General features: G+C 33.8%; 1 protein-coding gene across 1 annotated transcript in view; it reads right to left on the bottom strand.

Annotated features, from left to right (window-relative positions):
- Positions 1 to 813: 813 nt before the first annotated feature.
- The window catches only part of LOC102804587 (uncharacterized), a 45209-nt gene continuing 30774 nt past the window's right edge, over positions 814 to 15248 (bottom strand). Inside the window, exons 4-9 of the mRNA XM_006815225.3 lie at positions 12974 to 13183; positions 12566 to 12643; positions 10737 to 11099; positions 4999 to 5085; positions 4392 to 4782; positions 814 to 1943 (exon numbers count right to left, since the gene is read on the bottom strand). Coding sequence (XP_006815288.2) covers positions 1871 to 1943; positions 4392 to 4782; positions 4999 to 5085; positions 10737 to 11099; positions 12566 to 12643; positions 12974 to 13183 — 1202 coding nt within the window. The 3' untranslated portion in view covers positions 814 to 1870. The remainder of the gene's footprint in view (positions 1944 to 4391; positions 4783 to 4998; positions 5086 to 10736; positions 11100 to 12565; positions 12644 to 12973; positions 13184 to 15248) is intronic.

Consider the following 15248-nt stretch of genomic DNA (forward strand, 5'->3'; position numbering starts at 1 on the left):
AATATGATACAAATTCTTAATCGTAGCTGGCACAAATATTTATGAATTTGTTAAAAGATACCCCCCCCCCCCGATCCATTGTCATCAATCAGTTGGTTATTATGAATATTTATTTTTCACTGAATCAATGCATTTATTTATTATATATAAACTGCATTGCAAACTTTACGACTAAAATGGCAAAGATCTTGGCAATAAAATGCACCAGTCAGCAATAGTGAACTGAATAACAAAGAGAACATTGATATCTGGGTTATCAACACAATCAGAAAAGCAAAACTTAGTGACCAATAAAAGCAGAATAGATTTGTGTAGACAGTTAACACAGGACACCATATGTATACCTGTATTGCAGGTTGAATGCATCTTTGTATAGTCAAAATGATATCAGTAGGCAATGTGCTCCATGAAAAGATCACCCATGTGTATGGGCTTGAAGTCTTTAAAAAATTATTGAAACAATGCATAGACATTCTCTAAAAATAAGGTCAAATATAATAATTGTATTAGCATTTTAAAACATATCTGGCAAATAATTCAACATACATTATACAAAATTCAAATGAGATAGTTAAACAAGTTAATGGGATTATCAAGTAAATTGGAATGAATTGATTAAAAATAAAATAGTGTTTTTTGAAATACAACTGTAATTGGGGGGTGAAACAGGTATGTCAACTATGTAAATTAGCATATTCTTGTACACAAATATCACCACTGTGTGGAGACGAATGTAATGAATTTATCAACAAGTGCTTCAAAATTTATACCTGGAAATATATGCACAGATATCAGACACATGTACAAATAAAATCTGTTGATATTACATTGAGTTTATTAGTATGCATATGTTTCAACCAAAAAGTTCCCAGAGCTATTGTACAGGTTTCATTGAAATTCGATGAGTGGTTCTTAAAATATCAATGGAACAGACACACATCATACACAATGACTACTTCTTATACCCTTAGCACGCAGGAGTAAAAAGTAATCAAATAAATTATCTTGTTACTACATATACTTGTACTTTGTAGAGACCACTCCACACAGTGGGAAGGAATCTACCACTAACAATCAACTTAGTTTTCAACAGAAATGTATTAGACCGAGAAAATGTGGAGCTGACAGATTTTGCTAGATGGTATTAGTTTCTGCAATTTGTTACTTTTATTACATCCAGACACAAAGTGTGGTGACAGAAAACTTTCAGCCAAAGTTACATTCAGTGGTAACTTGCCCACCAACAGTGAATGAATATTGCAAAAATCAGTCAACAAATCTTGTAGACAAAACTAATGATAATAGTGAAATCCTTATCAGTTTTTGAATAGCTTGATTTGGTCGCTGGCTTTGTTAAATATTGTACATCATTTCTCACTCACCCAACAGTGGTTGTAATAAAATGTCATAAAATTAGATTTGTATAAAGAGAGAGTAAATAGAAAATTATAATTGGTTGGCCAATAGGGATTTCAAATCAATTGTTTGTATTCTGGCCAGTGACAATTTTGATAAGCTAACATGTTCTCTGCGAGATTTCTTAAATGAATGCTCCATTACTCATTCAAACATATTAGATGAATTATTAAATTCTGGGCTAGTTCAAATTTCCAGAAAGAAATTCATACCATTTAAAGCATGCCCAGAAGGTGTGTGACTCATCAATTAGCTATCCCACATTACACAGCTAAGAAATTCATACCATTTAAAGCATGCCCAGAAGGTGTGTGACTCATCAATTAGCTATCCCACATTACACAGCTACATTACACAATTTGTAATTCATCAAATACATACACTAAGACTTAGGGGTAGCAAACAGGTCACACATTGTGAGAATAAAATGAGCATTGTACATTGCAAAGTGAATCTAAAAACATCCTTCTTTCCAAGTTTCATCTCTTATTCTGTTTGCATTTGCTGCTTGTCTTGGAATGGAAGTGCTGTGAGGGGAAAAAGCGATACAGAATTTATTTTAGTAGAACTGATCACCATATATTATATTATCACCACATAATTGCACATCATTACAGAAGAAATTAAGAAATTTGAAAGAAAAGATTTTTGTTTGTTGCACATGATTATCAATGTAAGAAGCCATTTAATTGGATGAGAAACAATTTATGTAAAATTACAAATGAGATACAGAAGGATATTACAGAAATACTAGATGGACACATAGAAATATGTATATACAAGGTTCCCTGACTATCTCATTACATATTGATGTAACAAAAATGAACATATTTTGTTGTGATGACAGTAGAATGGCTCAAAAACATAGTTGAACTCTGGTGACCTTGCCCTTTGTTATATAATATTATTCCCTTTATCATAGTTTGTTTCAATATGAAAACGCATTGTTATAATTAATTTTGAATACAAACAAGTTATGGGGTTAAAACAACAGTTGGAAAGCAATGTCCTTGATAGATGTAAATATCATACAAAAGCAGTGGTGTCTAATTTGTTTAATTATTTTAAGGGACATAATTTCCAGCTTTATTCAAAGTAATTCAGATATTTTAGTATAAAAACAAATGCCTCATCTTAGAAAAAAAGTGCTGCATTTAGACGTGAATAGATTCATAAAACATACAAGATAACAGAAAATCTTAGCTGGCTTTTGTCCAAGTATTTTGTACAGGTGTCTATCAAAAATTAATGATTCACTGAGACAAATATCAACTGCCTTATTATATTCATTGTGTGACTACTGTATTATATGAAAAGTAAAAAAAAAAAAAAAAAAAAAAACCTCTATGAATAGCTATCATGTTGCAAGCTCTGCTTTCTTTGCAAATCAACTTAAATAGTTAGTGTCCAGTGGAGGGAGAAGTCAACAGTACTGTTGCCTCCTGAGAATCTACATCTTCAAACACTGCAATCTTTGTTTTTGAAGTGCATTTTTAAATTAGTATTATAAAAGTTCTATCATTCTGTTCTAATAGCTGAAACAAATTTCTGTGAATTTTCATTTGTCGAATGAACTTATTGTCAAAAACAAAATACATATTTTTGAGTACAATTTCCTTTTCAAAATGTGGATCCAATGTTTTGCTTTTTATGTATTGTTTTTGATTTGATAACTTTAGACTAAACAGATTTTCTATTAGCTTCAGATCTTGATCAAAGTTTGGCACCCAATTCATAGGAGTGCTTATATTGATTTTCTGACATCTTGTTTTTAGTAAAGATTTTATTGGTAGGTTTGCAAATGTGTATCAGACTGTTCAAAAACTCTTTCCATGAGTTGGTCTTAAAACCCAGTCTAGTATTCCCATGGGATTCAGGAGATACATTACCAAGGATATTATTACAAGATAAATGATTTGCTTCATTGAACACATGCAACAATGCATATTTCCACTGAGATCAGTGACCTTTGAATGTGTATCACCAGTGATCAGTCAAGTAGAAACAGCCAAAATATTTTAACAAATTTTCTCAATTTTTGCATGATATTTTCATACAGGACATCTGTCGTTCATACTCAGACCAAGTTTGATAAAGTTTGGAATAGAATTAGTAAAGTCATTGTGCACACAATAACAATTATTAAAGACGACAACGACGACGACGATGACGACAACGCTGGACAGAAATTTTTCCCTTAATATACCTTTCCCTTCCATCTTTGATGTTACGAGCAAGGTAAAAAGTGCTTGTGTAATTTAGAAACCATCATGCACTACAAACTATTTTCAATGTGTCAAACAGAATTATTGATTTATGATTTTATCCATTTAGTGGAAGTGAATAAACTAATGAAATGAGTGGAGAAGACAGATGGCGTTTTTAAAATACCTAAATGTACACTTATAAAAGTCATATGTACCAGAGCTGCCTGCCAATGATCTATCTACAAGTGAGATTAAAACTAGCCAAAAAGAAATTCAGAATGCCTATCAAGTCATAAATACTTATACTAGACTTTGGGAAAAAAACAAAAACAAAACAAAACAGAATTGAACTAAAAATACATAACTAACTTAAATGTAATGTTTGTAAATGGCAACAAAGTGTTGTGTAATGTACACTGAAGTCGGCAAAGGCAGGTAACATTATAAATTATTTTTAAAATAAATATTTATAAACCCAAACAGTTACACATTGTATGAGCTCATCCAGTGACATAGAATGTTCTATGTTCCATCTGATTGATGTGGGGTGTTTCTCAGAATAACAAGACTAATTTTAAATGAAAACAGTTGGGTTTATAAATATAAGACTTCAGTGTACCATGCAATGATTAATAAAACCTGCCCTGATAAAAGATGTAAGTAAATGTTGCCATTGCTTTCATCAAATGAAAAGTACCCTGTGAACTGACACTGTAATCAGACACTGTGAGATTGCCCAATTCATGCATGGTAGATACATGCACCTACCTTCTACTATGATTAGTGGGTTGACCTTTACGTGACTTGTGTAGATTACCATGACTTGATACAGGTCGGGGTAATGAACTACTACGCTGGGGTGAAAGTTCACCACTGCGTACAGGTATACCGCTACGATGAGGTGAACTTGTTCGTAACTTGGTAGGTGAAGGAGCTTTTAGATGAGAAACATGCGAAGGTTGCCGAAGTCTTGAATCATGGATATGATTTTCTTCATGCTGGAGATATAATTGAGGATGAGCATGTGGGGGTGGGATTGGAGGGTGGTACTGGGCAGGTTGGGGTGGGGATGGCGGATGGGACGTAGCAGTTGGGGGTGGTGATGGTGGCTGTCTTCTTCCTCCTCCACTATGTGATGACCTCTGCCTATTGTGTTGGTCTGAAAAAATCGAAAATAACAACCTACACTTAGATATATTTCAACATGCTAAGTTTTAATGGCAAAAAATTAAAAACAAAGTGTTAACTATTTTTAAAGAAATATATCAATATATATCCTAGAATGTCCCTTTTTTGGAAGGACAGGACATTTTTACAAGAGAAACTTTTGAATGGCACTATTTTTCCCGTCAATATAATGGGATAAAAGACTAACCTGCAATATTTAAATTAGCTAAATCATCCGGTGTAATTGCATGGTGGTTGGAGAGGGAAGCACCCAAACTATATCTTTTGACGTCCCCTATGAATAGAAAAAAAAAAATTATTGCGAATGGACAAGAGTTATCACTGGCAAACTATGCTAACAAGCAGTCTTTCAGCTGAGATAGCCAGGCTGTTAGCAATGCACATTTCAATTAAAGAATTGAAGATGTCACAAAATGAACAAATCTGAGAGAGGTCTACCTGAGGTACCTATATGTATAGTATCAGAGCAATCAGACTTGCGGTTTTTAACAAGAAATGGAAAATATCACTTTTTACAAAAAATTATAAAAATATTCATTAAAATTAGATAATTGAATATATCATCACAAAATGAACAAATCTGAGGTGTTCACATGTAGTACCAATATATGTAATATCAAAGCAATCAGACTTGCAGTTTTTAACAAGTGGAAAACATCACTTTTTACAAAAAATGCCAAAAATATTCATTAAAATTAGATAATTGAATATATCATCACAAAATGAACAAAGCTGAGAGAGGTCTACATAAGGTACTTATATGTATAGTATCAAAGCAATTGGACTTGCTGTTTGCAGCAAGTAGTAGAAACTATCAGTTTTTAACCAAAAATTACAAAAATATTCACCAAAAAGAAAAAATCTAACCCAAGGTGCAAATACACAAAACACAAAACTAAAAAGTTGATGCGGATGACGGACAATCACTCATATGATTCGCTCCGCTCAGCAAATTCGACAGCGGAGCGAGAAACTGGATTGCTCTTAAAGTAGATAAAAAAACAGTGATAATTGAACGAAAAAGCAGTTATGTTGGCGATCTGCCCCGCTAGGATTGCCCTTAAAACCACTTTTGTGTGTGTGTGTAATTTCCAGTGTTTTTACGTATTAATTCTTCCGTGATTTTTTTGGCCGATTTCGCTCAAACTTGGCAGGTAGGTCACACACCTTCAGCCTAGTTATTAGGAAAAATGAGAAAAAAATTGTTGGCCCACCATTGCTATAGGAACAGCAAATCAAAGAAAGCTTAGAAAGAACTCCCGTGTGTTGAGAGTATTGGAGACACATTAAAAATTAATTAAAAATGACTTGAACTTGAGATATTGATGGAAAAGCTTATACAAATAAGGTAACTAATATGAACAGATTTAAGTTTAAAACTAATAAGGTCTGGACAATGTAACATCTATGTACCAAGTTTCATTGAAATGTGATTAGAACAAAAAAATTATTAATTATTATACTAATTAGAGAATTAATATAACAGATTTTAACCCAAAATTAATCAGGCTGTCTATTGTTCTAGAGCATTTATGTACCAAATTTTACTCAAATGAGACGATCAGTATTTGAGATACCAGTATTAATTAATTATGTTAACTAGGTGATTAAGAAGCATAAATATTTACCAAAAACTAATATAGTGTATAGTCCTAGGTTCATTGAAATGTGATGATGCGTACTCTTTAAAATCCAATGAGTGGTTCTTTAGACATCAGTGCAACAGCAAAAAATTAACTAATTATGCAAATTAAGTAATTAATATGCACAATTTATCCCAAAATTAATCAGGTCTCTGCATAGTCCTAGAAGGTCTATGTCACAAGTCTCATTGAAATGTGATGAGATATGAGATATCAGGTGAAAAGCTGAAAATTAACTAATTATGCTAATAAGGTGATTAATATGCACAAATATTTACCCAAAATCTAATTAGGTCTCTGCACAGTCCTCAAGTAACTATGTACCAGGTTTTATTGAAATGTGATGATTCCTACTTGAAATATCAAAAGCCGAAAATTAATTAATTATGCAAATTAGGTAATTAATATGTACTGATATTACCCTAAAAACTATCAGGTCTGTGAAGTGTCATATGACATCTATGTACCAAGTTTTATTGAAATGTTATGATTAGTACTTGAGATAACAGTGGAAAAGCCAAAAATTGATTAATCATTATGCAATTTAGGTAATTGATATTCATGGGTTTTTACCCAAAACTAATCAAATCTGCGCATTAGTTCAGAGCATCCATGTGATAAGTTTCATCAAAATCCAACGAGTGGTTCTTCAGATATCAGTGGAACAGTCATGGAACAGCTAAAAATCAGCTAATTATTATGCAAATTAGGTAATTAATATTCATGGGTTTTTACCAAAACCTAATCAACTCTGCGTATTATCCCAGAGCATCTATGTACCAAGTTTCATCGAAATTTGATTAGTGGTTCTTGAGATAACGGTGGAACAAAAAAAGTGACATACACACATACATACATACAGACATACAGACAGGGTAGCTGCAAAGACTCCCTTTTGTGCTTCGCACACGGGAGTCAAAAAACTGATCTTTGAATAGCTTCACGCCAAATGTATCTCCTCCTACAAATTTAGGATAAAACACCTCAGACATAGCTCATTCTACTCAGCTTGAGTGTGGGCACAAAGTTAAGTTTGAATTTTTTATATCTTTTTTCATTGCCGAGAAATTTGACCCCAAAGTTGGGGTAACTGTTCACCAGGAATGGCTTTTTAACTCTTCTGTGATTTTTTTTTGGCTGTGCCGATTTGGTTTAAACATGGCAGGCAAGTCACACCTTTACTCTAATTGGGTTGTAAAATCTGAAAACAAATTCTGGCTCACAGTTTCCAAGGCAACTGCCAAAAAGCTGGATTTTTTAATACCTATCTCACCCCATTATTCCAGAATTAAAAAGCATGGACATGGCTCATTCTACTAAAAATTTAATATTGTTTTTTTTAATGTCTATTTTTATTACTGAGAAATTTGACCTCAAAGTTGGGGTAACTCCTCTGTAATTTTATTGGCTTTGCTGACTTTGTTCATACTTGACAGGCAGGTCGTACCGTTACTAATTGGAAAAAAATTCATGGCCTACCTCTGCCATGGCAACAGCCAAAAAACTGATTTTTGAATACTTTCGCCCCAAATTTATTACAACTTACCAGTCTTGTAATAGCAGTGTTCATATGATCATGCTTTTTATTTTGGCTATATAATCCCAAAGCAACTTTGAACTTTGAATGAACTGTAAATGCTGCGTTCAATCTAGAAAATACTATCGCAAAACAGTTGGAAATAATAAATATAACAGCAGAATACGTCCTAGTAATAAAGTAAAGTAACTTCTAAAGACTGAATGTTTTTTGCGAAACTTGTATACGGGGCCCGGTTTTAGTTATAAACCGATGTTAGCTTCACGTTCATACCCTACAATGGCAACAGCTGAAAACATCTTGCTTGAATTTTGAGCGGAGCAGATCGTCAACCAGCCTACCGGCTTGTCTTGATTGCTGGCTAGTCATGCAACATCACTCTTCTGATAAGTTTTATTTTGATAGAACCTTTCACTCAGCAAATATGAATTATATTTATCCCTAAAACAGCTTGGTGCATCTTTTAGACAAGACACACTATGAACCATCCATATGTATTAGTATGAACTCAATCTGTAGTCCATGTTTACTTTGTAACTTGCAATGTATGCTGCCCTCAATATCACTACATGGTGGGTCTAGGTTTACTGTTTACAAATTCTATGACTGGTAGGATGCATGCTGGATAGTGCATAATTACAATAACAATGGAACAATCGTCTTGGTCTGCAACATTTTTAAGGTTGTAATATAATGCCAGTCAGGCACCGCCACGAGCATGGCGAGATCTCTGACAAAACATTTTCATAAAATTCTGACATAATAATTGGCTACATTGAACATAATTGTAATGCAAAAAATCTAGGTGACATCACAAAAACCATTATCCAAGACTAGTGAAAACACAATACAATATACAGTAGAACATCGATTATCCGGATGTCGATTATCCGAAATGTTCGGTTATCCAAACCTACTGTGTGTCCCCCAAAGTTTGTATGCAGGTCTGGCTGTGTTTCGTATAATACAAAAGTCAACTGTGAACAATAAATACTACAGTCGTCTTGTGTGATTTCCTGGTGCAACCCTTTCAATAAAGCTGTTATCAACATGTGATCCGACATCTTTCACGTGTACGTTCATTGTTTACAGTGTCTGCGCAAACAATGAAACGAATTACAGTACCCAATAATTTCCTAAATTCAGACAAGCCTATTACGCCACACCAGTGTTCCACTGTAAATAAAAAATGTCCTAAAAACACAAACTTCATCAAATGTCTTCTCCACTGTTTACAGTCAAATCCTTAACTTTACCAAGTTGTAAGTCACCGCAGTTCAGATACGTTTCTCGGGAAAATTGTACGGGGTTCCACTGTCATCAAAGAAACGCGGCCATGAGCCGATCCCATGTTTTTTCTGATTTTTAATTTTAATGTCCAGTATCAGAAGTCACATCCTTTTCAGAATAAAAAAAGAAAGAAAATAACTTCTGGGATGTCTTGCCACAGAAGCGACGCCAGTTTAATAGTGCAGTGAAAAAGAGAGACGAAACGACAACCCCTTGGTGTGCCTCTTTGATGGTTTATCAGCAGACAACGGCAACCAGTGACCACAGTTGGCGGCCGTTTGATGGTTCACAGCATCGATGTGTTTACGTCCGATGATCACAGTAGCCAACCTGGATTTTTACAACAATTTATTATGTCAATCGTTCTAGGTGTTAAAAACTTTGCTGAATCCAATAAAATCTTGTAGCAGTTTACCATTCGAAAATCCCCAAGCAATCTGGTAACATCGAGCCGATATATACACAGCGAATACGAAGCGACATTTTACCTGTTTACTTTATCAGCGTCTTTTATCTAGCGTTGACATGGCTACCCCAAGTGAAATGCAAACGAGGTGTGCTTGATTTGGACGCGAAGGTGTCAATTATAAATCGACTAGAACATGGCGAAACCGTAAGCAATCTATCTATCGAGTATGGTGTTGGTAAATCGACGATATCCGATATCAAGGCAAAACAAAAGCTGCTGGATTTTTTCAGTAAAATGGATTCAAGCGCAGGACTGAAACGAAAGATAACGAAAACAGCCTATGACGATCGTTCAGAGAAATCCGTCTTCACTTGGTTCCGGGACTTGGTTTTCCCAAGAAAGAAGCAAAGGAACTTTATTATTGCTACATTTTACGGACATTTTAAAACATTTTTTAACATTCCAGCATGCAACATTTTTATACAATGTATTACTGATTAAATAAAAATGTTTTTAATGACGTACTCTACATGTACTATTGTTTGATTTCATTACAGTCATGTGCGTTAGAATTTGTGTGTACGTGAGACTGTGAACTTGAGCACGCCCACACAAGATCGCATATCCGAACTGTTTGCATAACCGAACAAAAAGCATGTCCCCCTAACAGTCCGGATAATCGACGTTCTACTGTACATTTTGTTTAATATTATTGATTGTATGAAATAAACTGAAAAGAAAATGCATATTCTATTGGTATTTGATGTGTCCCTCAGTATTAGTTTGATGTTTCTTAAGGTTGGACTGACTCAACGTTTGACTTCCTGTAACGATCATCAGCAACAAACATGTAACTGATAAAGTTTCTGTTTTGGTGTATGAAACAATATGACAGTGAAAGTAATGAATTGTTCACCATTCATGGGCTTTGCTTCAAACAATGCTAGAATTGCAACCATTCTATATAGACAATGTTATGTATTTGTTGTACATAGCCGACTATATTTCAGCATTATTTGTATGGTAATAAGAACTCATAGCATTACCATCAGGATTTTTCTTGACTCTTTCTAAAGATGGCCTCCTTCTAAATACCACTGTATTTTGCTCATGTTCATAGTCCTCCCCAACAAACTCATTCTCATACTGCCTCTGTCTAGGTGAAAGAGCTTTCTGAGTATGTGCTCGATGCTGCCGTTGTTGTTGTTGATGAATTTGTTGTTGATGGTGCATTTGTTGTTGTTGTTGATAGAGTTGTTGTTTTTGTTGTTGATGATAGAGTTGTTGTTGTTGTTGTTGTTGTTGTTGTTGTTGATAAAGTTGTTGTTGATGTAATTGCTGAGGTGACTGAGGATGAGCTCTTCTTGGTGATGAAGAAGGGGATGAATTCTGAGTGGATTGTCTTAAACCTATCAAAACCAAAACATCAAAATTTAAGAAATACAGTTTCCTAAATATTTGAAAGAAGTTAGTAAGTTAATGAAGAATGAATTACATAATGATATTTTATGAAACCATTACTACACCAATACCAACCACGTACACACTCAATCAATAATTTCTTTCATTTTTAAACCCATACATGGAAATTTTACAAATAGAATGTAATGGTTTAAGAAAATAATTAATTTTAAACTAAACAATACAGCATAAAAATGCATGCCAATTGTTGCTATACCATATTTTCCGTATTAGAAGCGCATCTCCAATAAAACATTTACGACATACCAAACTCATTAATCCCTTGTTTACATGTCATACAGTTGTATACATGTATGTAAACGCATGTGCTTCTAAGAGGGCAAATACGGTATATAGAGTTCAATATTGAGAAAATGAATGGCATTGAATAGAACATGATATATATACAGTAAAAATCACAAAGACGGCCACTTCTGGCCAGATAGTGTGACCTGGGAGAATATCATATGCAGTGATGTAATACTTGTCTCAAGGTTTCACTCAATCTACATATATTTCAGAATTAGAGAAAAATATTCTGCCTTCAGATTTGCAATATTAGAACCATTAGAATCGTCTTACTGAATGAAGAATACATGTACACAAAATCAGAGTGATACTTTCACTGGTTATATAAGCAAGTTAAGCAGAAGTCAAAAAATTGATTTTGTTAACTTGTATTTGCAATAGAATTACAATGATTCACACAAAGCCTTCATATTAATTTGGTAACAGCCTATCATACTATCAAAGCGACAATAGCTATCATTTTTTTTTCAATAACACCTTTCCTGTGTTATTAGTGCCAATTTGTAATGGTCAGCGCTGAGACTAAGCCTCTCTGATGGTTTTTCCCTGATGATGTTATGTACCATTTATGTACCATAAATGTGTGCGTTGTGCATCTTAATTTTGTAGACCGATTTCAACAGAATGGCGACTACCTGACTCAAATCTCATTTTATATGACAGGGTCACTTTGCTCATGAATAGTGTCTAAATCAATATTTCAGTAACATTTTTATTTAAACAAAAACATGTTCAAAATCGCAGCTACTTTTACTTTAATTTCTTCTGAACTCTATTACATCAATGAGATTTTTATCCGGTCAAAAAACTCATCATGCATTGCTACCACGCTAGGAAACACAAAATATTTGATGTTTGCTAGGACACAGTGGCAGCATGAGTAAAACAAGGTGTTAGACAAGAGTGATGGGGAGTGATCACTCTTCTCAAATGGTATAACCTGATGTCAAAAGCTTCAATCAGAATACATGTTCACAGTAATGCATATACAGTTATTAAAGAGTAAAGTACACCAGTTAAATCCCCAGCAGTACAATATATTAGTGTAACACAAACAGTTATGACTATACTAATTTGAGGGTTGGCACTGTGTTAACTCACTCACCACTGTTAGCTCCTGATGGTAAAGATATTCTCCTACGTGGGGGTGGGGTGAGAGATCTCAGACTAGCTCTCCGTAAACCTATACACATTACAGAGTACAAAGTAACATAAAAACAAAAGAATAAATGACTCACATAATTATCAAAAACAAGGCAAATGAAAACACAATGAATACATTACATAACACAGCACAATACCAGCTTTAGAAGAATGTATGAGTGCGCCCTCTATCAATGATCTGTGTGTGTGCCTCACATGACAGTTTATAGGTACAACATGTGCAATTCAGTATTCCTTAAAGTGTGTACATTTTCAAATTTAAATATTTTATTTATATGAGTGACAAGCTAGTGTTATATCAAAGTGACTCCATTTGGTAATGTAGATCTAATCAATTCACAATACTTACTTTCTTCCTGCATTCTAGCTATTATCTGTACATCAGTAACATCTTCTAATTTACTCATGCCTATCCGTTCTTCATCTGGTAATACATGCCTTTCCTTCCTTGGCGACCTATTAACAGCAACCTCACCTCTTGGTGACCTGTTAACAGCAAGTTCACCCCCTTCACCACCACCTTTCAGGGCTATTGAAGACATCTGAGATGAACTTTGTACTGAAAACACAAAAGTGAAATTGTTATATTTTTAGGTCAACATCACATCATAAATAATTTTCATTTTATATTTTCATTATTAGGCATTTATTTCATATTAAAAAAAAACATAACCATAATATACACAATAGTTGGCAGAGCCATCTCGATGCTGGGAAAATAGGAGCTTGTTTTAATGAAATACATGAGGGTACGTTTTAATATTTATTCATTTTGGAAACTCAATTTTTAACTGAAGGAATTAAACTAAATTAAATATTCATGTTTGTTTATTTTGAACCTTAGAAATGACTCCTGTTCAACTCGGGACGTTTAATTGTACTTAGCGTATGTTACTATGACAATCAACTACTGCAAAGGGGTTAATTATTTACTGGGTTTTAATTTTGCTTATTTCACTGACTGGAAAATGTGCTAAATTAAAACCTAGTGAATATGTAAAATTTTGCATAGAACACATTATTTAAATGATAAAACAGTAAATTTTAAACCCACTGAATATGCCTGAAATGGTAAATCAGCAACATTTAAACCCCAGTGAAAATTAGTCATTTTACAGTAATTCGAAAAAAAACAGTCGACAATGACTAAATGCATGGCCACAGCCAGATCGCTGTTTAATTGAAATCAAAAAAATTGAAGAAAACAGAGAACTCTATGACAGGAAGAAAAACATGAGCGATGTAGTCAAACAACACACATTAAGGCAGCCATGTTTGTTTGACCACGATCAATACAGGATTACCCACGATGCACTATTCCCATAAGCATGGGTATGTGGAAGTTCATAGCCAAGCGTACTGCGATCAAGAACAAGGTCAGACAACCCGATTTGCCATCCATTTCCGGGTTTGTTTCATATAATACATGTATATATATATATATACAAGAAGATTGATACGCCCTAAACCGCCGAAGGTAAACATACTCCCGATGGCAATAGGAAGTTCGAAGGAAGCTAATAAAGCTGATTTATAACAGACAAAGTAAATAGAAATCATTTTTCCGTCTTCGTTGAGGCACAAACGTATTTAAATGAGTTGGTAAACAAGAGATGATGGCAAATCACACACTTAGACGTTGTGGCAAATTTACACACTATTACAGTTCGACTAAAGTTTACAAACACCACGGCCAGTCACACAAAATCCATCAAAAGTTGTGTTTGTTGTTTGTTTTTAGTTAATTAGTTGGGTGGTTAATTGCTTGATTGGTTAATTGATTAATTTATTTCCTTATTTATTTTATATCTGTATTTCTATGTTTAGTTCTATGTATTATTTATTTACTGTTATAACTAGTCTTTGTAACATTTTTTGTAATAATCAATTGTGTCAGGGGAATACTACACCCTTGTATTTTTTTTCCCATTGAAATAATTGTATACAGGGGAACAGACTTGTCTAGCATTACGATTGCTATCTTCTGTTACCCCAGCCATGGATCAGTTGCTCATTCTATTTTAATTATTTTTTTAATATCTATTGTATCGCAATGTACTCTCTCTCTCTCTTGTCGTATGTTTTTAATTCTCTGTACAACCTGTAATCTATGGCAAATAAATAAATACAAGATATCAGTGTTAATTGATTATTTTAATTAGGTGATTAATAAGCATAAATATTTACCAAAAACTAATTGGGTCTCTGCATAGTCCTAGGTTCATTGAAATGTGATGATCCAATTAGTGATTCTTTATAAATCAGTGGAACATTCATGGGAAAAATTAAAGCGAACCTAAATGCGGCCTTAATTTATAGTTGTGTATATTCTAAACTGTATTCAAAATAATATTGCAGTGGTTTAATTTTGTTTTTTTAACTGTAGCTTGGATAGGCATTTGAAGTGCTTGCGATTAAACACAATGGAGGTCATTCATGGAGGGGAATAAATAACGAACGAACATATTCAACATCCGGGTACTTTTCAAAGCTATGACGTTTTAGTATCTGATTGTATTCGTATACGCCATTGTACATAGCCGTTCATGCTGCCAAGCATTGTGTACTACTAGTATAAACTCAACTTTTATATGCACAATGTGCTTTTTAAAACTTGGGTTAGA

Source organism: Saccoglossus kowalevskii, chromosome 4 (assembly GCF_978046115.1).
Source record: "Saccoglossus kowalevskii chromosome 4, keSacKowa6.1, whole genome shotgun sequence".
In the NCBI taxonomy this organism is placed as follows: Eukaryota; Metazoa; Hemichordata; class Enteropneusta; family Harrimaniidae; genus Saccoglossus; species Saccoglossus kowalevskii.